Here is a 22268-nt window from a genome sequence, read left to right as displayed (position 1 = left end):
TAGCTACGAAACATTTTTTTTTAATAACGACTTTGTGACTAATAGTTTTTAGTGATTTCGACAGATATTTGTTATTACTTGTTTACAATATTATTTATATATCACACAGCACACTTGGTATTGTATTTACAGAAACTATAAAAAAAAAACTAAAAATAGATATTATTTAAGTTGTATTCAAACAATAAATTACAACACATTTGTATTTTTCTCCCATAAGCGATAGAAATTGTCTTTTTTACATTTTGTTAAGATGATATATTATACAAATTATAAGAAGTTAATAAGAATAACTCACAAACACTCGTGACTTTTTTTTGTATCCATAATTTGATTTACTTTGACTGTCTGTAAATCTATATTTAAATTATCTATTTATATATATCGTTTTTACATCACTCTACACATCTATCTCAATATTCTCGTTATCTACAATTTTAAGAATCACTTCCATTCGCAATCTATTTCTGACATCGGTAAAGTTTTACGCAATTTAAAAAAAAAAACTAACTACTTAGATTTAAAAAAAAGGGTTATATTATATTGATTACAATTGAAAAAAAAATGCATTGTAAATATAAATTAATATATTTTCATAATTTTTTCAGTGCAACGTCTTACAATGAAGAACCACACGACTTTATGTATACTCCAACTGATAATTTCATCTGTCTTTCTCGTAAAAATAAGTTTTGGAGGAGTAACTCAAGGTAAATATCTACGGTCGTTGTCGCGAAAAAAACCACCCATGTGCCAGTTTTATGATTTTGAGGTTTTGGTATCCCTGGATACAGACAAAAATAAGCTATCATATAACGTACTATCTCCATTGTAGAATAAATGGAAAATACAAAATAAAACTTATGTATTACCAGCTATAAATCGTTTTATACGTTTTAGTGTCTCCTGAACAATTAGTCTAACACATTAGACTTTTTCGCGGCAACGACGATATATTTAAAAAATATAATACTCTAAAATTATTTTTAAAAAAATATTCAGACGGGAATTCAAATATTGTTAAGTTTCCTAAAAATTAAATTATTTCATAATGTTAAGGTATTTTTTTTCAAACGTTTGTTTTATTAAAGTTTGATATTTACTAATAAGTTTATTGTACATAACCAAGTTAAATATTTACTTTAACATCATCAAATACCCTCAATTATTTTAGAGATTATGAAATTATTTCTTTGTTTCAGCTTGCTTAGACGAAATTATTAAAGCAAGTAAGTTGTGCGTTACTATTGTTATTAATGTCAGTGTCTTAGTTGAGGGGGGGACAGGGTGGTGTTATATTCTCAATGTCAATACATCCACCAATTAAACAAATTGTTGAGTACAGCCCCATGTTAAGGAGAGTTTCTGTACCTAATGTTACGATCAGTAAGAAGAAATAAAATAAAATATATTTACCATCGTACATACTTAACAGTTAACACTTATATAGATAACATATTTTATAATTTATAGGTTTAAATAACTAATTGAACGGCTTGTTTCAGATATCATGCTTAAAGCTTTAACAGTAACGAAGAGTAAATAAAATATATTTTATCTTATTTTTTAATCACCTTAACTAATATTAACCATATTTAAAACATAATTGAAATTTATAGCCGATACAAATTGGAACGGAAAACTCAAGGAACACGAGTTAAGACGATATGGTTTGTTATTAGTTTTTTATTCGACAAGTAAACTTGTTATAGATTTGAGATTTGACGACTAGTCATAATTGCATAGCATATTACTTCTGTTTTAGACTTCGATTTCAAAAATCTTATACCAAAAGAAGGTAAACTATAATTTATCCACACGTTGATGATAATAATAAATAATAGTTTAATAACATAATGCTGTAAAAAATTATATTTTTTAATATTTGTCTCAATATTAGTACAATGATTGTAATATTTCTACATGGGAACTATAATATTTAAAACAGATTTTCTTATTACCATACACGAAATAATATTTTTGAACAAGACATTTTTTGACAAATTTAAACAACACCAACACAGTTGTACCTTTTTTTGTATAGTCCAATTGCCATTATACATTATTTTTAAAATGCCTTACTTTTATAGACAAAATTGAGGAGATTACTAATCGTTTGGTTAAAGATTGTCAGGGAAAAAGTGGTTTGTATATAATTATTCTAAGTTTAAATGCATATCTCCAATCGAAAAAAAGTTATGTCCTAAACCTTATAGTTGTTAATTTTTTTTTTTGTTATAAATAGAGTCAACACCTTTTTTTTATATCTTAGTATGGCTCAATACAATATTATAATAATACCTCTGGGCTCTGCCGAAATAACGTTATTTTTATATCGGAAATCCTAGATTAATATAATAATTCGTATCTTCTATGTTATTAATTAATATAGCTTATCGGTTATTTTTAATAATACTATACATATATTTTCGCAGGAATATTTGCTAGGACTCTTATCCCAACTGGTAATATGATTATTTTTTTAAAAATATTTAATAACATTCTTACATGTATATTTTCTTAGATGCATTAATACTGATATAGTCTGTACTCATATAGTCTGGCTGCACATCCTAATATTATGTATACAATTTGGTTTAACAGACCTTTTTCATAATATATTGAAAATGGAAATAGTAGAATAATATGTCAGATACAAATCGTTTATTTCAGAAAATGAACCCGCATTGGATAGATTAAACAGAGAATCGAAAATTCAAAAAGTTGCGGGTACTAATATATTTATAAGTATCTTTTATATATTTCTCATACCCCATCAAATATGATTAATATACAATTATTGTAATTTTATTTTCAGGTTTCAACAATAACCTATTTAAAAGACGTAATGTTTGTTTGTTTATTTAGTATTTTAACATTATAATTTATTTTTTTGACATAATAAAAGCGAATAATGATCGAAATAATTCCACAAGCTAATTTTATTTTTAGTCGATACAGATATACGGAATTTGAATATGAAGGATCGTAGAAAACTATACTCCGAGGAAATTAATAATAGTACGTGCTTTAATTAAGGCTTGATGTTTACTAAAAACAATGTTTCTATTCCAAATAATTAAATAGTCGAATATGCTATCTGTAAAACATCCAATATATACATTTTTTTCTTCAAATTTCGTTTTATTTTTAATTTAATTTAATTAATTGAGTTATTAAATTAACGCAAGAGTAAGAGCAATAATGTACAATTTCACACAGTATCTTATAATAATTATAATTTATAAATAATATAATATATATATATATATATATATATATATATAATATACATACACATTGTTAAAAAATTACAGAAAAAAAAAGGCAAAGGCCGGCAGGTAAATATAATCAAACTATGCAATGTTTTCTTTAAAATTAAACTAACTTTTTCGATTATAATAATATGTTCTTATGAAGATAAAATCGAGTACGATAGTGCCGTGGCAGAACGCAAAGAAGTATTATATGATTACATAAATAAAGAAATGGGAAATAGAAGTAAACTTTAAAATTTAATTTAATGTTTTTTTATATTTTGTTTAATTATTGTGTTTACCTAAAACCAGTAACTGATAATAACTACTACTGACTACATAGTTACAACGAGAAATACAAATTAAACATAGTTTAAATAACTGTATAGTATTTTGATTATTTTACAGTTTTTTAATATATAATTAATATTACAACACGTAAATAACCTAATAAATGAACTAACCAGTAACGGGTTTTTAAACAATAGCTTTTTTTGACAAAAAATTTGTTAATTATAGAAAATATACAAATGTGTAAACCGGATTCAACGAAATGCATATTGCTGGGTTTACGAAAAACTTTAGACGCACTACCAGATTGGTTCAATTATACAGCTAAATGTGATGGGGACATTTGTCGGATTAGTATGAAACAACATTGTGAGAAGACAATCACGATTTCTTCTGACTACATCGATGAAAATAATAGTGATGGCGAATATGAGCCAATCGAATTGACTACAGGTGATTTTGAAAATTCAGAGTCTAGCATTTAAATAGAAAGTTTAAAACGGCAATAGCTATTTGCACAAGCTGCCTTTTTTCCCCTATACCGCTCATAAACCTTTTCATGAGTAAAAATGTAATTGAGTCGTTATTAAATGAACGAATAAATAACGGACACTCATATACATAACGGAGTCGTGTTCGTAAATTTAATTTGTTATTGAAAAAATAGCTGACAATAGTGGGGAACCATTTTTCCTAATGGTGCATTTTTATGTGGTAAAATTTTATTTACAGTTTTTCAAATAACTTCCCAAATAATTGGTGGAGCTTTTCTAGAAAAATATACATTTGAAAGCCTAGAATGTAGTTAGTGCAAATTAATAATATCCATTTATTTTCTATTAGTTTGAAAGAGGTATATAAAATGTATGTCATAATAAACGTATTTATAATACGGTTTCACGTTCGCCAAAACCTACTTTAAAGCTATAATTGTTAATGCTTTTTTATATTACTTAATGTAAACGCACACAAAAAAAAATATATGTATATATATGAGTTAAAATCAAGGGGGTAAATATTAATGATTTAGGTGTGTTGTACTTCAAATATTTGTATTTTATTTAATTATGTAGTACATTAACACTATAATGTCAGATTTTAAAGTACTTATAAATTGTTTTAGGCGAGGCCAGCACATCAGAGATAACAGAAGGTAATTATGTAATACAATGGATACATTACAGATGATTTGTCTGAATTAATCACATTTTTGCACCCCTTTTGTATATATATACAAGATATAAGATATTTTTAGATGGTAATAATGTTTTAATAAATGTCTCATGTTGTGTTTCAGGTACGGAAGAGTAGGATATTTGTTTCTTGCATTGTAACACTAAAAGTTTATTTAATTTAAATATTTTATGTAAATCAAGAATTTATGTTTTAACATTTAACATGTTTAAATAATAATAAGAATTAAATAGTTAAGATCATTTTTAGCTTCGATGCAGAGCAGCAAAGGGGTTGTTTTTTTTTATAATATTAAAATAAAGCTGCATTATGAAAGATTGTTTGTTCTTCGTCAGTACTTATTAAGTATTAAAAAATTATAGTAGATAGCATTACCCATAATTGTTTTACTAAATATTAGCAATACAAATTGTAAATATTATTAAGGCTGCTTAATGACAGTGTACTACTTATCTTATGTTATAAAAAAATATTGAACCCGAGTTTTAATTTTATATTTACTTACTAGGCATAAGAATACATTTCAAAATTTTACAAGAAACTCCGCTAGAAGAAATAAAGGGTCAAAACTCAAAGATATTTGTTTACGGCCCTAAATAACTGGGATTCAATACTGTAGCCCGATAATTGGTTATATTTGACCACTGCTGGCTGCTTTTATTAAGTTGTGCTACAGCAACTTCATCAAATGTGCAACATTTAATAATGCTTTAGTATTTGTTTGAAGTAGATATGTTTTAGGTGATTTCAGAATAAAAACCACTATGCTATAAAGGGAAAACCAATTTTATCTTCCATAACATAGAACTAGCTGTAAAAAAGGATTTAGATGGCCGACCCTTTTTGTATGGTTTAGAAGGATATTAAAAAAAAAATTTTTTTTTTAAATAATGTATATTTTAAGTTAAAAATAAAAAAACCAATAAAAATTTGTCTTTCCATTAAAGCCAGCCATAACTTTAATCAAGATACTCATTAGCAGTATTACTATATACAAGTAGCAGTATTATTAGCGTGTCCACGTGTTGTCAATTCTAGATTTTAGCAATCCATTTAAATTGTGTTTTTCAGCAAACATATTAAATTCATTACAAATAATAAACATTCAATATACATCACCCAAAAAAATATTATTATGATAAACATGAAAATGTATTATATAATTTCCTAAGTTATTGTTGAATGTTGATCACATAGGGCATTGTTTTCCGGCTCTTATCAGAGATTTCCGCCGCAAACGTAGAAGCAGTGGCGTAATCCGTACCTTTGGAAAGCACTCGTCCCTTCGATATGTACTGCCATTTAAGTTGTACGAAATTACTAGCTGACGTTTTCATCTCTTGCCTGTAATACGAATACACGGCCAATAACTCCAAAGTTATAATCGATGTTTGCAAAATGGAACCCTAAAAAAAATGTAATGTCAAAATTATTTTTGTTTTACGTAGAATTTATCAAAAGTAAGTATTTTCAACATGCCTTCCAACTCAGTTTACCAGTTAAAAAAAAAAAATGAAATTTCAAATAATTTTAACTAATTGTTATATTTGATCGAATAACAATTTATTCTATTAGTTGTTAAAAAAATATTCGAGTAAAATATTATTTTTTTCATGTCAATCAAATCGTTATTCGATTTTTTTTAGTTATAATAATTTTTAATTTGATTAAATTTTCCGCAACTTACTATTGGTACTTCTGTTATCCAACTGTCGGCCCTCAAAACATTGTCTGTGAATATTACTAGCATAAATGTCGCGTTTGCTCCATAAACCATCAGCCAAGCATAAATTTTGTGCGGGGCATGCTTTAAAAAAATACGTCAGAAAAATAAATGTTAAACCTACATTGAGTGATTTTATATTCACCGCGAATGTCGATTTTTTCAAGTCGACGTTCACGACTAACTCCAAGAATATCCAACCTATTAAGACTAAGAATGCATAGTCCGTAAATATATCTGTAAGACAAAAGCAGATATTATTGTCAGTTATGAATTATGATATATTATTTTGAGATAGAACATTCTCCTAGGCCTTGACGCGTCACTCGTCAGAATTGTTAAATATCTATAGTTAAGTCCATATTTACAGAGAGATGCGCCTTTGCGTCTATGGTTCGAGGATAATACTATTTAGTATTGTTATGAAGTAGGTAAATTAACACAAAAGAGGTAAGAATGGGGGAAAATAACAAAATAATGAAGAGTTTAAGTTTAGCGTTAAGAAGGTTTTGGAAAAGAAAGTGCAGTATTCTTAGAATAGTGAACATTAGTACTTCAGATCAATCACATAAGACAAAAAAAAGTTTATTGTTTTAAATATTGGTCAATTTTAACAATTCAAAAGAAGTTCTACTTAAACAAAAAGTACTAAAATGTACTCAAAATTTGAAATACGTACGTTTAATAGGTTTTGGGGGAAAATAAGTATATTGACTTTTATTAATTACGTAGTTGTGAGACGGTTTTGGACAAAACTGATAACACACAATGTATAAAAAATGTTTGAACGTAAGGTAACGTTCTTAATACACACCACTCATTATCGGTGCATCGTATTCGTTATCCTCAACTAACGGTTGCATATCATGAAAATTACTTGAATTCGCCCAAATGTCAGATTTTTCAGTCGAGGTTTCTACGGGGTCGTTGTCAATCGTCTCTGTGTCATTATAAAAAGTTTCAAAATCTCTATTATTGTAAGATGTAATGATGATAATGTATTGGAAGGAACGGTAGATAATTGAATATGCGTTCCATATCTAAAAACAAACAATATTTTGTCTACAAAATTATTTATATAACGTTTTAAAACCGTTTCCTCAAAATGTCATAATTACTTTTAGAATAAAATTAATTTTTTTTTTAAATTTTCAAAAATAATTAAAATGTTTGTTTTTACTATACTAAAACAAAATCCATTAAGAAACAAAAAAACTTACAAAATTAAAAATGGCTATTATGCCGACACCGTTTCTTAAAGGGCAACAACCATAAAATGACTTTAACATTGTGGTTGCATTTGATAGAGAAATCTAAAAATGTGGAAAAAAACATTTTTATAAATTCGTTTTTAAGTAAGTATGTATGACACTGTACAAATGTCACGTTTTATAAGTAAAATACGTTTTTTAAGCAGAGTACTCAGTATCTACTATTTAGGTTTTAATTATTTTTTATATTGAATATTTTAACACTATTTACTTACCTTTTTATACTCCGGATTAATTATAGGTTTACTTTTATTGATTGAGCTGTCAAACTGTTGTTAATTAATTGTTATGTATTTTATATGTATCAGTGATGAAAATTCGGCATTTTGTTCTTAAAGGTTGTTTTATATTCTTCTTCGAAAAAAAAGGAAACAGATTTTTCGTGAAAGTAAGAAGTTATTCCATAGGCTGAGGTAACGTACAATTTATGATTTTATAATTATTAACGTAATGGTAAAATTATATTGTACAAAAAAAAAGAAAAAGGAATGAGTACAAAGTGTTGAGTATTCTTGCATAGATTTATTAAAAAAACAACCAAACGTCCATCTAAATAACATCAGTCAAATTATATGTCTATGTTTTTTATTATCTATAAAACATAATACATTTAAATTGTATTATAATATTATTATCTATTATTTTGCCCTTGGCCAAAGTCCATAGTTCGTGTAATCACGTAAAACACAAACTCTGTTATAATATCATTTACATTGCATCATTTATCAACATGATAATTGATAAATCAGTAGACTAGTTAATCAATTTCAGAATCCATACCTAAACTATATTTTCAGTTGATATTACGAACACAGTTTTTTGAATGTACATCAAAGCAATTTTTTAGGGCTAAAATACAGTACACAACTAAGCATATAAGCCGTGTATAATGTTAAAAACGTTTTTTGGATGCTGCCATTTGCGAACAGCCGTCAAATGGATCGCTATAATACAATTGGTAAGCGTAAACATAAAAGTAGTATCAATATGAATCTATTATTTTAAATAAATAATAAAACATTAACAATAATATTAATTTTATTTGGCGCTATTTTGAAATGGTTTAAACGTGTAAAATATGATATTTAATAGCACAATTCTCCACACAACAAACTAAAAACAAATATTTTTTAAACATCATAAATTTCTTTCTAAAAATAGTGTAAATATATATTTTGATAATTATTATAAGCACAAACAAAAGTAAATTTTTAACTATCTAATGCATTATGTAGCATAGTTTCTACATGCTAAAAAAAATTTATTTTACGAACAATTTCATTTTATTGTATTTTTTGGGCTACATATAGAGGAAAATATAATTATGCATAACAATTTTCAAATTAGTTTTAAAACTGTATAAATGAATTAATACAATTTTAACGGAAAATCGCGTATTTGTAACACAGATGTTTTAATAATACTTTAAATACATCTACATTTAACAATTATAAGTACATATTACATCAGTTAAGAATTATTTTTTGGAACAGGAACAAAAATAGGTACATTTTTTTGCTGAATGCGAATCTGTCTTTAGAATTTTTCTAGCATCTCAATTTGTTTTTTAAATCGCCCTCAAAGTTGTAAGTAACATACAAAACAATCATCATTTTCTTTCTATTGTGTAAAAAATAAAAATTTCTACATTCATTTTGAGACTAGTTTTTAAAAAAATCCGCTACTTTGGGGTCGGAGCATAGTGGGGACGGAGTATATTGGGACGTGGGAAGTGACAGGTCTTAATAAATTATTACTACTTTAAGTGATCAAATCGCTTTAATGCCAATTTCTAATGGTCAAAATTACAAAGCGCCGTAATTTTAAGTTGAATAAAGTGTAGTTTTTCTCAATTTTGAAAGGAAAAGTTTTATTTTAGTATTTGGCCCAATAAAGTACCTTTTAGATACGATTTCTGATTTATAGAGTTTTTACACGAAACTTCATGGGTCCGACAAATACAAAATAATAATAATACAAACACATCATTGTAAAAACAATAATTTCTTAGCTACTCATCGAAGCTAAAAAAAAACAAGACGCGATAGAGAAGTTTAAGGCCAGATTCGGATTCCAGCGAAGAAATTAAATATATATATATATATATATATATGCATTTTGGTCCTTGTTCTAAAATTGAGTTGTACAGTATTATTAGTTATTATTTATTATACAGTTTAGCATATAAATTATTTTTTTTAAATCTCAAAAAAATATTCTTACTTGTAAAATTGTACATCTAAACTAGAAAAAAAATTTATATTTTTAAATTACTGTTCTTTGGTAGGGTAGTAAAACAATTGAAAAAAAAACTTTCGCATTGCACTGTAGTTATAATATTATATTGTTGTTTTTTTTGTCTTTAGTTTATTATCGTGATAAAGCTCATCTTTCAATTTAATCTCCGACAAAATAATTTTGATCAGATAACCTACGACCAAGACTGCGATGAGCAATTATCTAACTATACAGCACAACCCAGGATAATGGATTTACAATGTTGGAATAATTCCAAAACTTTCCAAATTATTATTATTCCGAATGTTAAGTACTATTTAATGTTTAGAGCGGACACTTACATTCTTTCACGGCATCACTCCAATTCATCATTTGAGAACATTTTTTTCTTTTGCAATTTAATTCCATAAAAAAGTGACATTGTAACGTTTTTACATACATTTTTTAAACGTAGGAAACTTAAACAGTAAGTAAGATGGTAAAACAAAATAATAAAATATACGTTTGTTTGTGAATTAACAGAAATATTCATGGATTACATATACATATTGTTGGTAGCGTGGAATTGCATGAGCTTCTTTTTGAACTTAAGTCTGATCCACGCCACCTATAAAGTAAGCTGGAATGCGTTAAGCACAAAAGATAGTTTAGGTATAAACTATTTTACCATGTATTTAAACTATTTTAACTTGGTATTTAATGGTACAACTGAATAATTAAAATTCGCTATTATGAAATAAACAGTAACACTTAAAATCATCTGAAAAATTTATAAAATACCTACTTAAAATTCTAATTTTGCAAAACTAACAATGATGCTACATAATATTTAATATTTTAGATAGCGCCACAAATGGTTTATGCTTGGTTAACTGTGTATTACGCCACCTTTGGAAAAAGTGTCGCAATTCAAGTCAAATTAATTTTCAGCAGAACTCTGAATAAATACGTAAGTATAAACTATACTTGTTTCAAATAAATTAAATGTGTAGTTTGTATAATTTCAGTTTTCAGACATTATCAATTAGTTTAAATGTTTTAGCTGACAACACGAATCCGTCTTACACATAAAACACATCACACACAGACATTTAAACATGTGTATGTTCATACAAAAGTGTATTGCTATTTATTTGTGATTAGTCCGAGTCCAATATTAATAATATATTTTCACATCTACCTCACAAACACTTATTGTTTTGTTTGGTTAAATAAAAAAAAAAAAAAATTTATTAATAATAATAGTAATTGTCTTTTTGTGTTATATAGGATCCTGTGGGAATCTTAAATTTGTGCTTGATTTGCTTCGAATTGTACGTAGTGCAATCGTTTTATCATCAAGAAAAGCTAGCCTCAATGAATACATTCGTCCAGTTGAAATGGAAGTACCTACCGAAAAACAAAATTCCACCAAAGACTGTGCGAATTGCGGTTTCCAATACTTCTATAATAGAATCCGAAAACGATAGTGAAACCTTACAAGACGACACCAAAGAAATTCCAATATTCGTAAGGGCGATGCAGCAAAATCCATGAGTCAAATATTGGTGATAAAAATACTCTAAAAAATTGTATACCTATATAATATTTGAATACATTAATAGATGTTGAATTTAATGTGCGCCATAACATAATTAATTAATTATAATATGCGTGTACTTACTGAAAAAAAATTATCAAAATGTAATAACAATTGTTGGGTGATAAATCGACCCTTTTATTATGTATAACAATTAGATATGTGATTATTTATTTATTAATTATTATTTATTACAAACTATTCATTTTTTAATTTTTAATAAGTAAGCATAATTTTATTTATACATAGGTATACCATTTTATTTCTATGGATTTTTAAAAAAAACGCATATGGCAATTAATGACTAATTGACCACGTGTGTAAAACTTATGTGAATCCCTCAACAGAGTAATTAAAACGAATATTTCGTACAATGTAGACATCACTACTTTGTGGGTGCATACTAGTTGCATCCGGGAAACTACAAATTGCATGGGATCTTTATTGTAACTAAAAAGGTTAACCTACAGTAGGTACCTCATAGACTTAGGTATGTATACGAGTTGCATCCGAAAAATCATTAAATATTTGATGGTACTAGTTGCATCCCGCTAAAGAAACAGGGGCTCCAAAACTACATAAAAATGTTATTGAATTTTTCTTTTTTTTAGTGAAAACTGATAAACTGATATTATCGTTAGTACTAAACCACGAAAAGTAAATAGCTGACAGAAATACTTAGTGCAGTATTGGAATATTTTATCAATATACAATACATTTACCTTTCATAAAAATTCGAAATTTGTATTAGTTCAAAACATAACTACACCATTAGATTTATTATTATGTTTTTAGAAAAATTCATCTTCATACATTATATCAATTTTTATGTATTTGTAAAAAAAAATTAACCTAACCTAACTTAATATTTAGCTATAAATTTAAACACTTTTATTTTAAAAGTTGAAATAATTTTTACAATAAAAATATTTTTTAAATGTAGTTATTATAATAGATATTTCATTTTAATACATTATAAAAGTATTTTTCACGTTATTGGGAACCATTGGTACTGCAATTGTGCCCCAAAGCACTCAACAAAAGGATGCAACTAGTGCAACCTTTTTAAGTTACGATAAGATTTGGGTTGTGATTAAGGGGCCATCAGGATGCAATTCGTACATAAAATTTGCTTCTACCTAGCCTCAGGATACAACTAGTATGCACCGACTTTGATAGGTTGACTTTTTTAGGAATGAAACTTGGTTCTTTTTCAAGGTTAAGTTTTCGTTTAGGATATTATTTGTTATCTTCAGAATCGTGGACGTCGTGTTGGTTTTTTGAGAGGCACTGGAGGGATTCTCTGGAGGAATTCACTGGAAGCACTGGAGATTATGTTTGTCGTATTTTTTCAAACCGGCCTAAACCGATCAACAACACGGCTCGCAACCGCCTTTAGCGGGAAACACCGTAGAGTCTACCGAATTTACTATGTCTACTTAGACAGCAATTTCGAACAACGTCGGTAAAAAGAATCGATAGAAAAATACTGAAATCATCTAAACAAAAAAAATTAAAGAAGGGAAATATGAGCAAAAAGACGTTTTGGTCAGGTCGAATTACATCCAATATACAATAATATGTTATCTGGTAAAATAATATTAAATAGTGGGTTATCATGACGTTTATAGTCGTTGTACTATAAACCTATATCTAGTAAAAAAAAAAGATAATTAACACTATTGACTTATGAACAAAATAATACAACTCACTAAACGTGCGCTACAATAAAAACTTATTCCGCTATACCTACTACTTGTCCCGCAATATTTTTCAATATTAAATACGATTTAATTAAATTAAATTTTTAAATACGATCAAGTATAAAAAAATTATCATTATAGATCGAATCATGCTTTCGAAATTTTGTGGTTATCCGTTGAAAACAGGAGTTGGTTTTATTTCGATTACTAATCTGGTAAATATATATCGTTTTTAATAATATATTAAATAATGTTATTGTTTTAATAATTATTGAGAAGAAATGCGTTGGTACTTGAGCCTATAAACTTAATTTATAATAAATAATAACATTTTTTTAAAAATCTTATTTATGTGTAAATTGTAATAGTCATTTGTTTTATAATATACCTACCTATTTTATTAAAATATGATCCCAACAATCTTAAGAGTTAGTCTATTCATTTTAAATAATTTAGACTCAACATATGCCATCAACAAATCAATCATCAATATAATTACAGTTTTTTTTATGTAAATTACAATCTATTTTTTTTTTTGCTTTGTACATTTTTTCATTGTTATTATTTTTAAGGTCTTATCGGTGATTTTTATTTTATACTACTTGTGGGAGCGTTCTGTGGATTATGGATACTCCCACATTAACAACAATTGGAGAAAACCTTTAGATGGTCAGTACACATCAACTAATTACCACATAATATCAGTAAATACATTTTAGATTCAATAAGGATGAGCTGAGAAAAAATTAAATTTACAATTAATAATTATGTATACTACTTTGTTTCCGAGTCCACGATAACTTTTTATAACCACTGGACCAATTTTATAGATACAACTTAATAAATCAGTTTATATAGTATTAAAAAAATTAATAGTTATTGAAAAATGAACAAAATATTTTTCAGACGTTTTCATGGATAATATTACAATAATTTTCATGAACGTCGGTTCTGTTTCGGCGTTTGCTAACTTTGGATTAAAACAAGCAACGTTAAAGGTATGCAAGCAAAATAAATTATCAGTAGCTATACACATACAGGATAATCAACTTAAGTGATCTATTCCTTTTTTTTTTTTGGAAAATTAATTGCAACCTCAGAAGATTTTTTATTTTGAAAAGTTTTTTTACATGATAGTACGTAAATATTTAAATATCAAAAATTATTTGAGCTCTGGAAACTACCAAAAGAAGATAATTATTTAGAAATATTATAATAATGTTATTTACTTGGAAATCTTCGGATTTATGTGTCCTTGCGCCACGTTTTCTCGTCCAAGCGGTGTCATTTAGTATTTTGGCATTCTTTACATTTTGCAGTTTGCTCTTTCCCTTTTGGAACTGTAATTTATTATTTATTAATTTGACCTAACCTGTCATAAGTCATTGTGTTATTCTTGTTTACCTACTCGTATGCCGTCATTTCCTGGTCAGTTTCGATGTGGTTTCATTATTTAAAATGGTTCCAGCAGAAGCCACTTGAAAAATCATAGAATGGTTGGACGAATAATACAAAAACTTTTAGAGCTGTGCACAGGAAGAGCAAAATGTAAAGATTGCCAAAATATTACAAAAATAAATGAACGAACCGCTTAGTTAAAAAAATGCGGAAAGAACATATATAGCGGTGGGCATGACAATTTTTTCATGGCAGTAGAAAACCATCGAAACAGCCAGACTAAGTCGCAGGCCGCAGCAGTGGAACGGTGAGTATCGCTTCTAAAAGCGACTCTGAAATTTATTTGAAATGTCAGCAGAAAATCAAAGATATAGATATTAGATACACATACACCCGAAGATTATCAAGGTAAAATACTTAAAATAAATAAATCTTTAACTCATTCAACGTAAAATAACATAAACAAAAAAATGTTTTCGAAAAGATAAAAAGAACGAAATTGCAATTAATTTCCGAAAAAATGGGTGGATTTCTTTACAATTAAGTTATAATCAATCTCTCTATACACATATAGGTAGGTATCAACTGTAAAATTATTGTTTAAACAAGTTATAGTCATTTAAAAAGAATACCTTTTGGTTTTTAGAGAATTTGTTATAAGTGTTTTTAAGCGACATTAAAATAATGTTTGGGGACCATTTTTTTAACTGCTTATTATAATGCACAGAAAAAAACCAATGTTCAAAATGTTTCTTTTATACTATGTACTTTCGCTGGTATGTTCTAGAACCAAACTAAAATTAATTTATATATTTAAAGATAAAAAAAGAATTGATTTTTTCAGTAGTAGGAGTGAGGTGATCAATTTTGCTTTTAGCACCTCCCGGCGCACGCCTATGATTAATTGTCAATACTTGATTATTTGCAAAGTGAACTTATCTTGTAATCATGTTAATAATCGTTAAAACATTTTTTAACAGAACGAAACGCATAAAATTTACCTGTGGCTTTTATTCGGTTATGTGCAAATCGTTACGATGGTCCTTTTCGAAGCTGACGTTTTATGCAGAAACACGATGACTGATAAAAATCTGATTCGAGTAGTTTTGGGTTTCCTGATCGTTGACGGTAAATTGTTCAATATTTCAAATAATTGAACAAAATTATTATTTACAAACAACATTTTTTGACGATATAATATGGTGTTTTTTTTTACATTTGTGCGACTATGTATAGCGATATTGGTGTATCAGCTTTTGGTGGTCCAATCTTTTTACAAGGAAGAAAAACTGGTGGAAGAGACTAGTTACGCTAGATTGCGCTCCGAAATGATAACTCAACAAGTCGATAGAGAAGACAGACAGTGGGAAAACGAGTCTCACACTATAGATTCATAGAATTACAAGCCTTAAAAAAATATACGCAAATGAAATAAATGAAATGTATTCATACGAACTCCCCGATTTATGTTTGATTTGTCCTGACAAGTTTGAAGTTACTAAGACAGTAGTTTTCGAGAAGCAGCTGATATTTTACACACTTTTTTCTTCAATTATAGATTTATAATTACAAATTATAAATATTACCTGGATCGTATTTCCACAGACCGAGCACCCGCATACATTTACTATGATAAACAAAATGTTTATTATCTAAAAACTTCAGACTGCCAAAAAAATGTTTCCAAAACGTTTCATCGCCGTTAAAATCACTTGTCCATCGTCTTGCCTATCTTCTAGCCCTGTTACAACTGTGCATCACTGAATATGAAACATTACTGAACAAAATGAATGCTATTTAGTATCCTCGTAGCAAATACTAAGTAAGAAAAATTAAAATTATTAAACCACTTGGTTTGTATTGATAAGTAGCATCTGTACCACTATAGACAAAAAAAAAACAAAAATTAATATGATTACAATGTTTTAATATATTTTGTTTTAATAATAATTATTATTGAAATTTATACTATTATCTCAGTATATGAAAAGCTATAACTCTAAAACACCTACTGAAATAGTTCTTCAGAAAGAAAGAATTCTATTATCAAAATATTCCACACAACAATATTTGTGTTACTAAATTTTGATTTTCTATCAAAATACGATTTTACAATATCATAACAGTAAAAACATTGTAAAAATTATTATAAAATATTGCAATTTAAAAAATATATTTTAACTGCGTGGCATACACTTTTAAACAATAACTGTATTCTGTACTAACAATTAATAAGTTAATTTAAGCACATAAAAAATACATTTCATATATTACTCATATTTCATTTTTTATGTCTGCGGTTTTTGAAATGTGTTTTTATTTTACAAATTAAAACCTAAAACATTTCTGAGTAGGAATATAATGATTAAAACGACCCTACCTTTTTGGATAGGAAAGGTTTATTCAATTTAATAGTAAATAATGTATTGTTTCTAAATAATCACATAAAAAGAAACAAATGAAATTATTCAAATTTTTCTTTCTTACTTAGTACTGGAGCTTTGTTGTACCAAATGTATTCAAAGTGTAATGTAGTTTTCAGGGGGTTTGTTCAGTGGTTTTAGAAGAAAATATTCATTCTATGACTATGCTACCCCTTGGACCTCTGTAAAATACTGACTATATTTATTTGCTGCCTAATTACATTTCTTTTAATCTCCTGGGTGGCGCTGTAGGTAAAGCTTTAAGTTTGGTTATAAGAGTATTGCGTTCGGCTCATTCAAACTACGAACCACATGTCCCTCACCTCTGTATCGCACTAACTCTGTTTACACGTGTTGCATAAAATATTAAAATACATTACAGAAAGATGTACGTATGTGCTCAACTGTGTTCTTACAGATTAATAAATGTATGTATATTAGGGTGGTCGTTAATTTCGATTCTGAGGAGCGCAGTATAGAAATAGGTTTGAAATGTCCTAATTTGTTCAGATTTTTCAGTTGAGAATAACAGGTGTCGCACTGCGCAAAATTGAAAAAACACTGAAAAAAATTTTCAACTTTAAAGAATTTTCGGGAATTGGTACTGGTACAAATGAGAATGTAGATAAAAGAATCCAATTAATTTCCAATTTATACAAGCCACTTATAAAACATTTGTTTGCATATTCAATATTTATAATCCAGTGCTACATTATGCCTCGTGTTTATATATTATTGTATATATTTCATACGACTCAACTCTCAAGAGCAGTATATATAGTAGAGCTTAACAAAAATTTCACTAAAAATTAAAAATAAAACAAAACCCTACCATCGATATTCGTTTATTTATATTAAAATTTATAATTAATATACAATATAAAAAATGTTATATAGTTGGCTTGTATAAATTGGATTGTCTTTTATCTACATTCTCGTTTGTACCAGCACCAATTCCCGAACAATCCTTCATAGTTGAAAATTTTTTTGCAGTTAATTAGCCGTTGTAATAAAACAGTTATTGGAAAATAAATAATAACAATGTTATTTCAATACAAATCTTGAGGCCCTGTGCGCAGTGCGGCACCTGTTATTCTTAAGTGAAAAATCTGAACAAATTAGGACATTTTTTTTTCGACATTTCAAACCTATTTCTATACCTTGCTCCACAAAATCGAAATTAACAACCACACTAATGTATATTAATATATGTAATAAAAATAAATTATATCAATGTTGCATTTCAAACAAACACTTTTGCCAACGAATCTTTGTATTAGTTAAGAAACATTTTTAAACAGAGTTTTTAATTATTTTATTTAAAAAAAATAATATCTCAGTTAACCTTAAAAAAATAATTTTCATTTTTTGCTTCTAAATATAAACTGCAGCAACATTGGCCTGTTATTGTCATACTGTGACCACTTACCATTGTAAATGCGATAATACCAAGATACTAATAATTATTAAATGAATTCATGAATAGACACAATTTTAATACAGTATAATATATAAAACAATTTTGTACTAAATTTAATAGCTTAAAATATAATAGTATAAAATAAATACACATGACTTTCAAAGTCGAAAGTTGAAAGTCGGTAATAATTAATATAAAAAATACATAAAAATATAAACACTTTCTTTTTGACTCGTATTAAAGTTTACTTACATAAAAATAAAAATAAATAACTTAGTTTATGTATAAAATACAGTCGAAATACTACGATCAGAAATCGGCTTTGTAGCTTACCACAGTATCCATCCTGTGCAGCGAAGTTGAAAAAGATCTCAGTTGCAATTCCTGTGAATTAGCAATATAACTCGGAGCCGTTTCGGCCCATTCTTGTGGTATATCGACGTCGGGTTTGGTGTATATTTGCAAATCAAATGCACAAGGACAGTCGAGTAATGGTAAAAAACTAACAGTAGAACAAATTTGCCTGAGCACGTCCCTTATTTCTTTTTGTATTGTAGACAATTCTTTATTTCCGACAGAATCGGGATTTGGATCTCCGGATCCTTCGTACTGTACTTTAAAGTCCCATCGCTCCATCACTTCTTTTGTGGTCACGTTTGATATAACCATTGACATCTTTTGGATTTTCTGTTCTAACAGCCAATCTGAAAAGTCAAAATTTTACATTTAATATTTTTAATTTTGTACAATACACAATGAGATATATTGTTATAAAATATTTTAGCTAACATCAATACAACGCAAAGATCGTAAGTTACAATATTACAAATCTCGTAAGGAAACTGTTAAATTGACAAAAATAACAATTTTATAACGTATAACCACAAAGTAAACAATTTTATCGAATATTATTTTCCATTTCTGAAAAATTTGCCATTATGCACCTGTGATCTTTGTGATTTAGGTTGACAAATTTTATTAATAAATTCAAATTATTTAAAACAACATTACTAACATAACAAAATCATTCAATACTTACAAACCAAATTACTCTGGTGTGAAATTAAAACAAAAAATGAAATGGAAAACATTTAATTGTCATTAAGAAATAAATCAAAACAATAAATACACAACAGTTTTTTGTAAATATGCTGCGTTAAATTTCACTTGTCAACAACATGTGTGTAAACACAAAAAAATGATTATGAAATACTACGTTATTTAATTTTAATTAGTAGATCAAATGTAAATCACTATTTTCTTATAAATGAAATGTGTTTAACAACCAAACATACTTTTCATTTGATTCAAAACGGGTTCTAGGAACTGTTGAATTTTTTCGTCGGTTGACACTAGAATTGATAAACCAAAATGTTCTTCGGTTTTAAACGATTCGGGCGGGTAAATACCTCTTTGAAACAGAATGCTGTTTATTCCGAAATCTAAAACAAACCAAATGAGTTTTATAAAAGTTATGGCAATTACATAGAACCTATTTTTGCGTTTCGCTCATAACAAAATACTCACTCAAATAGTCCATGACTAATTTTGCAGATCCTTTGAGCGTGATGGCATTCTGATTCTGTTGTTTTGTGGCCATCGTTTCAGGGTGAATTTAAATGGTTTTCAGCTGGAAAAGTTATAATTTTTCGAAACTAAATTTTCCAATTGGCAATTAGCAATACGATTTACGAAAAACAAAAATAACGGAAAACTGAAAAGTCCTAACGAGTTTTAACTTTTTTTTAAGGTTAACATTGATAAGAACATATGGAATTGAGCGGTAAAAAAACTGTAATCAAGGTGACCACCTTGACTATAATTTAGGAGGTTATTTGTTTTGATGTGCGCAATCGCATTACCAAATGCTAAATGGTAAAAACCCGCCAATTACAAAAATCAAATCATTTATATTAGTTCATATCAAGTACAATAAATTATTAGTGTCAGTCTGTCAGACATCAGTGGCGTATTCTCAGTGGGGTATGGGGGATAGAATCATCCCCACTCACTTAAGCTATTGTGTTTATAAATTATTTAAATATAGTTTTCTGTATTTATCATAATATCCACTAATATCCATTAATTTCCACTTTTTTTTTAAATGTTGAATTTTTTATTTTGTGTATTTATTTTGTGTTTAAGTAAATAGTTTAAGGTTTCAAACTCATAATTGTCTTCAAAATTCACATTTATAATGTTTGAGTTATTTTTTGGGGTTTTTCACTAGAAAAAAAAATGTTGACTACTGATATTTTATTTTACTAACAATATTTTCAAAAAAATAATTTTTAGAACACTGCGTGGTTAAATATATCTTTATAATATTTTGCTTTGTGTGTAGGTAGTAGCCACGGAACGACACAACCAATATTGTGAAACGGTTTTTCAGTTGAACCTATGTTTCCATAATGTTTATGGTTTTATGACCACACATGAGCTGCACAGAGATCGTATGACTCAATTCGTGTACATAGATAAATAATATGTTCCTGCCGACAAAAGGAATATGAATCTTTTGTTTAATTATTTTATAACGTTTTGAACGTTTGTCGGGAGGTTTCGTAAGTAACTTAATTCTGGAAAAAAGAGGTGAACAATTAGACCACACGTACATTATACAGGAATCAACCCATTAAGTACCACAGGTACGTATAATGTAAGTGAAAGAGCCTCACACACAATGGAATGACGCATTAAGGCAATGGTTATAGGTAAGACGGCCATTTTAATTGAAAAAGTAAATAATTCAAAATGTAGAAACCTCATCAATATTCATCCTTCGGTACTTTTAAAAAAAAAAATTATTTGTATTGAGATAAACTAAATGTTATAATGTACTACAGTACCAATACAAAAACATTTTTTTTACATGCTTTATCTGCTGTCGCAAATTTTTTAGAAAAAACTATAACTTCTCAGTTTAACATTAAAGCTAAAATATTAAATAATATTAAAAAAACTAATTAAAAAATGAATTGAGTAATGCCTTTTAAAAATAAACCTCTTACGATTTCTTATAATTTTATTATTATTTGGACTCGTCCCGTAATAATAAATAAAACAGGCAAGTTAGTTCCGTAAAAAATTACAAATGCAAAACAAATAGTTTGTTCTAATTTTTTGTTATAACATTAAAAAATTGAATATGTTTTTAAAAAAACATATTAAATTAGAAGAAAAAAAGTATTATTAAACTGGTTAACACATCCTATAAAGCAAAAAAATAACTTGTTTTTAAAATGTGTTAAAAAAGTATATATTTTAGCCAAAAAACTTTCACTATATAATATTAATAGTTGTATAGTATTTAAATTTTTTTCTGTATGGGATAATATTAAGTTAAATTTGAGAATAAAATGTACGGTATTTTTTTATAACTAATTATTTAATACCTAACTATGTATTATTGTTTTTTTATATCTCATATATTGCCAATAACATTTTTAGTCTTGAAATATGCAATTGTGTGATAATGTAGGTAATAAAATAATTAATAATATGTAAGCTCTTTTACACAAGCGTCGTTATGTACTTGCATAAAAATATATGCGACAGATGATTGTTGTTTACCGCTGGAGCTTACATTAATTATTCAGCAAGGTAATTTTAATTTAAATTGTTAACATTCTAAATTCTAAAATAAATAAAATAAAATAAATGGAACGTTTTATTACGTATCAGGCAGGCTATTATACCTATTATACTATTCCTATAGTAAAACTCTGATTACATTATTACGGTATAAAATGTACCTAATATAATATATTT

The 22268-nt window shown here is 27.3% G+C and overlaps 5 protein-coding genes across 16 annotated transcripts; 3 read left to right on the top strand and 2 right to left on the bottom strand.

Annotated features, from left to right (window-relative positions):
• The first annotated feature begins 254 nt into the window (after positions 1-254).
• Positions 255-5074, top strand: LOC126840562 (uncharacterized). Of its 7 annotated transcripts, none has more exons than XM_050576399.1 (16): positions 255-532; positions 609-710; positions 1203-1229; positions 1506-1538; positions 1620-1670; positions 1766-1798; positions 2091-2141; positions 2436-2465; positions 2674-2730; positions 2819-2845; positions 2953-3021; positions 3318-3341; positions 3421-3501; positions 3777-4001; positions 4672-4771; positions 4846-5073. In XM_050576399.1, the coding sequence occupies exons 2-15, from the start codon at positions 623-625 to the stop codon at positions 4734-4736; spliced, it is 861 nt and encodes a 286-aa protein (XP_050432356.1). In that variant the 5' UTR covers positions 255-532; positions 609-622; the 3' UTR covers positions 4737-4771; positions 4846-5073. The 7 variants fall into 7 exon arrangements, with proteins under 7 accessions (XP_050432356.1, XP_050432359.1, XP_050432360.1 ...); XM_050576400.1 differs by having other exon boundaries at positions 259-532; positions 2091-2144; positions 4672-4701; positions 4846-5071; XM_050576398.1 differs by having other exon boundaries at positions 260-476; positions 2091-2144; positions 4846-5072.
• Positions 5075-5226: 152 nt separating this feature from the next.
• LOC126840564 (uncharacterized) lies at positions 5227-8303 on the bottom strand. Of its 4 annotated transcripts, none has more exons than XM_050576406.1 (6): positions 7952-8302; positions 7686-7778; positions 7343-7505; positions 6611-6702; positions 6430-6549; positions 5235-6148 (listed from the first exon to the last, which is right to left on the bottom strand). In XM_050576406.1, the coding sequence occupies exons 2-6, from the start codon at positions 7752-7754 to the stop codon at positions 5915-5917; spliced, it is 678 nt and encodes a 225-aa protein (XP_050432363.1). In that variant the 5' UTR covers positions 7755-7778; positions 7952-8302; the 3' UTR covers positions 5235-5914. The 4 variants fall into 4 exon arrangements, with proteins under 4 accessions (XP_050432365.1, XP_050432363.1, XP_050432362.1 ...); XM_050576405.1 differs by having other exon boundaries at positions 5243-6148; positions 7280-7505; XM_050576408.1 differs by lacking the exon at positions 7952-8302 and having other exon boundaries at positions 5227-6148; positions 7280-7405; positions 7686-7727.
• Positions 8304-8462: 159 nt separating this feature from the next.
• LOC126840565 (uncharacterized) lies at positions 8463-11703 on the top strand. 3 transcript variants are annotated; one of them, XM_050576409.1, is made up of 5 exons: positions 8464-8694; positions 10103-10280; positions 10497-10588; positions 10816-10923; positions 11244-11701. In XM_050576409.1, the coding sequence occupies exons 1-5, from the start codon at positions 8626-8628 to the stop codon at positions 11508-11510; spliced, it is 714 nt and encodes a 237-aa protein (XP_050432366.1). In that variant the 5' UTR covers positions 8464-8625; the 3' UTR covers positions 11511-11701. The 3 variants fall into 3 exon arrangements, with proteins under 3 accessions (XP_050432368.1, XP_050432366.1, XP_050432367.1); XM_050576410.1 differs by lacking the exon at positions 8464-8694 and having other exon boundaries at positions 10166-10424; positions 11244-11702; XM_050576411.1 differs by lacking the exons at positions 10103-10280; positions 10497-10588 and having other exon boundaries at positions 8463-8694; positions 11244-11703.
• Positions 11704-13232: 1529 nt separating this feature from the next.
• LOC126840507 (uncharacterized) lies at positions 13233-16109 on the top strand. The gene is made up of 5 exons (XM_050576300.1): positions 13233-13471; positions 13829-13925; positions 14163-14254; positions 15635-15782; positions 15891-16109. Exons 1-5 carry the CDS (start codon positions 13406-13408, stop codon positions 16049-16051), a joined length of 564 nt encoding a protein of 187 aa, XP_050432257.1. The 5' UTR covers positions 13233-13405; the 3' UTR covers positions 16052-16109.
• A 2455-nt stretch (positions 16110-18564) lies between these two features.
• On the bottom strand, positions 18565-20246 carry LOC126840654 (mitotic spindle assembly checkpoint protein MAD2A). Its single transcript, XM_050576536.1, has 3 exons — positions 20025-20246; positions 19793-19939; positions 18565-19201 (listed from the first exon to the last, which is right to left on the bottom strand). The coding sequence occupies exons 1-3, from the start codon at positions 20095-20097 to the stop codon at positions 18807-18809; spliced, it is 615 nt and encodes a 204-aa protein (XP_050432493.1). The 5' UTR covers positions 20098-20246; the 3' UTR covers positions 18565-18806.
• Positions 20247-22268: the final 2022 nt, after the last annotated feature.

This window comes from Adelges cooleyi, unplaced genomic scaffold (genome assembly GCF_023614345.1).
Source record: "Adelges cooleyi isolate 19-005CV unplaced genomic scaffold, UGA_ACOO_1.1 ACOO_flye_CR_arks_rails_tigmint_CR_PRNA_376, whole genome shotgun sequence".
Classification (NCBI taxonomy): Eukaryota; Metazoa; Arthropoda; class Insecta; order Hemiptera; family Adelgidae; genus Adelges; species Adelges cooleyi.
This window is presented reverse-complemented; position numbering and strand designations above follow the sequence as displayed.

What these genes read in the sequence shown, in the direction of transcription:
- LOC126840562 (XM_050576398.1), top strand. Translation starts at nt 623, where the DNA reads ATGAAGAACCACACGACTTTATGTATACTCCAACTGATAATTTCATCT. An exon ending in CAATAACCTATTTAAAAGAC is followed by an intron (nt 2,846 to 2,952) that starts GTAATGTTTGTT and finishes TTTTATTTTTAG; the next exon opens with TCGATACAGATATACGGAAT. An exon ending in GCCAATCGAATTGACTACAG is followed by an intron (nt 4,002 to 4,671) that starts GTGATTTTGAAA and finishes AAATTGTTTTAG; the next exon opens with GCGAGGCCAGCACATCAGAG.
- LOC126840564 (XM_050576405.1), bottom strand. Translation starts at nt 7,754, where the DNA reads ATGTTAAAGTCATTTTATGGTTGTTGCCCTTTAAGAAACGGTGTCGGC. An exon ending in TAATAGCCATTTTTAATTTT is followed by an intron (nt 7,506 to 7,685) that starts GTAAGTTTTTTT and finishes GTTTGTTTTTAG; the next exon opens with ATATGGAACGCATATTCAAT. An exon ending in CGATGCACCGATAATGAGTG is followed by an intron (nt 6,703 to 7,279) that starts GTGTGTATTAAG and finishes TTTGTCTTACAG; the next exon opens with ATATATTTACGGACTATGCA.
- LOC126840565 (XM_050576409.1), top strand. Translation starts at nt 8,626, where the DNA reads ATGTTAAAAACGTTTTTTGGATGCTGCCATTTGCGAACAGCCGTCAAA. An exon ending in AATTATTATTATTCCGAATG is followed by an intron (nt 10,281 to 10,496) that starts TTAAGTACTATT and finishes GTGAATTAACAG; the next exon opens with AAATATTCATGGATTACATA. An exon ending in GCAGAACTCTGAATAAATAC is followed by an intron (nt 10,924 to 11,243) that starts GTAAGTATAAAC and finishes TGTGTTATATAG; the next exon opens with GATCCTGTGGGAATCTTAAA.
- LOC126840507 (XM_050576300.1), top strand. Translation starts at nt 13,406, where the DNA reads ATGCTTTCGAAATTTTGTGGTTATCCGTTGAAAACAGGAGTTGGTTTT. An exon ending in TTGGAGAAAACCTTTAGATG is followed by an intron (nt 13,926 to 14,162) that starts GTCAGTACACAT and finishes AATATTTTTCAG; the next exon opens with ACGTTTTCATGGATAATATT. An exon ending in GGGTTTCCTGATCGTTGACG is followed by an intron (nt 15,783 to 15,890) that starts GTAAATTGTTCA and finishes GACTATGTATAG; the next exon opens with CGATATTGGTGTATCAGCTT.
- LOC126840654 (XM_050576536.1), bottom strand. Translation starts at nt 20,097, where the DNA reads ATGGCCACAAAACAACAGAATCAGAATGCCATCACGCTCAAAGGATCT. An exon ending in ATTAGTCATGGACTATTTGA is followed by an intron (nt 19,940 to 20,024) that starts GTGAGTATTTTG and finishes GGTTTGTTTTAG; the next exon opens with ATTTCGGAATAAACAGCATT. An exon ending in CGTTTTGAATCAAATGAAAA is followed by an intron (nt 19,202 to 19,792) that starts GTATGTTTGGTT and finishes TTGACTTTTCAG; the next exon opens with ATTGGCTGTTAGAACAGAAA.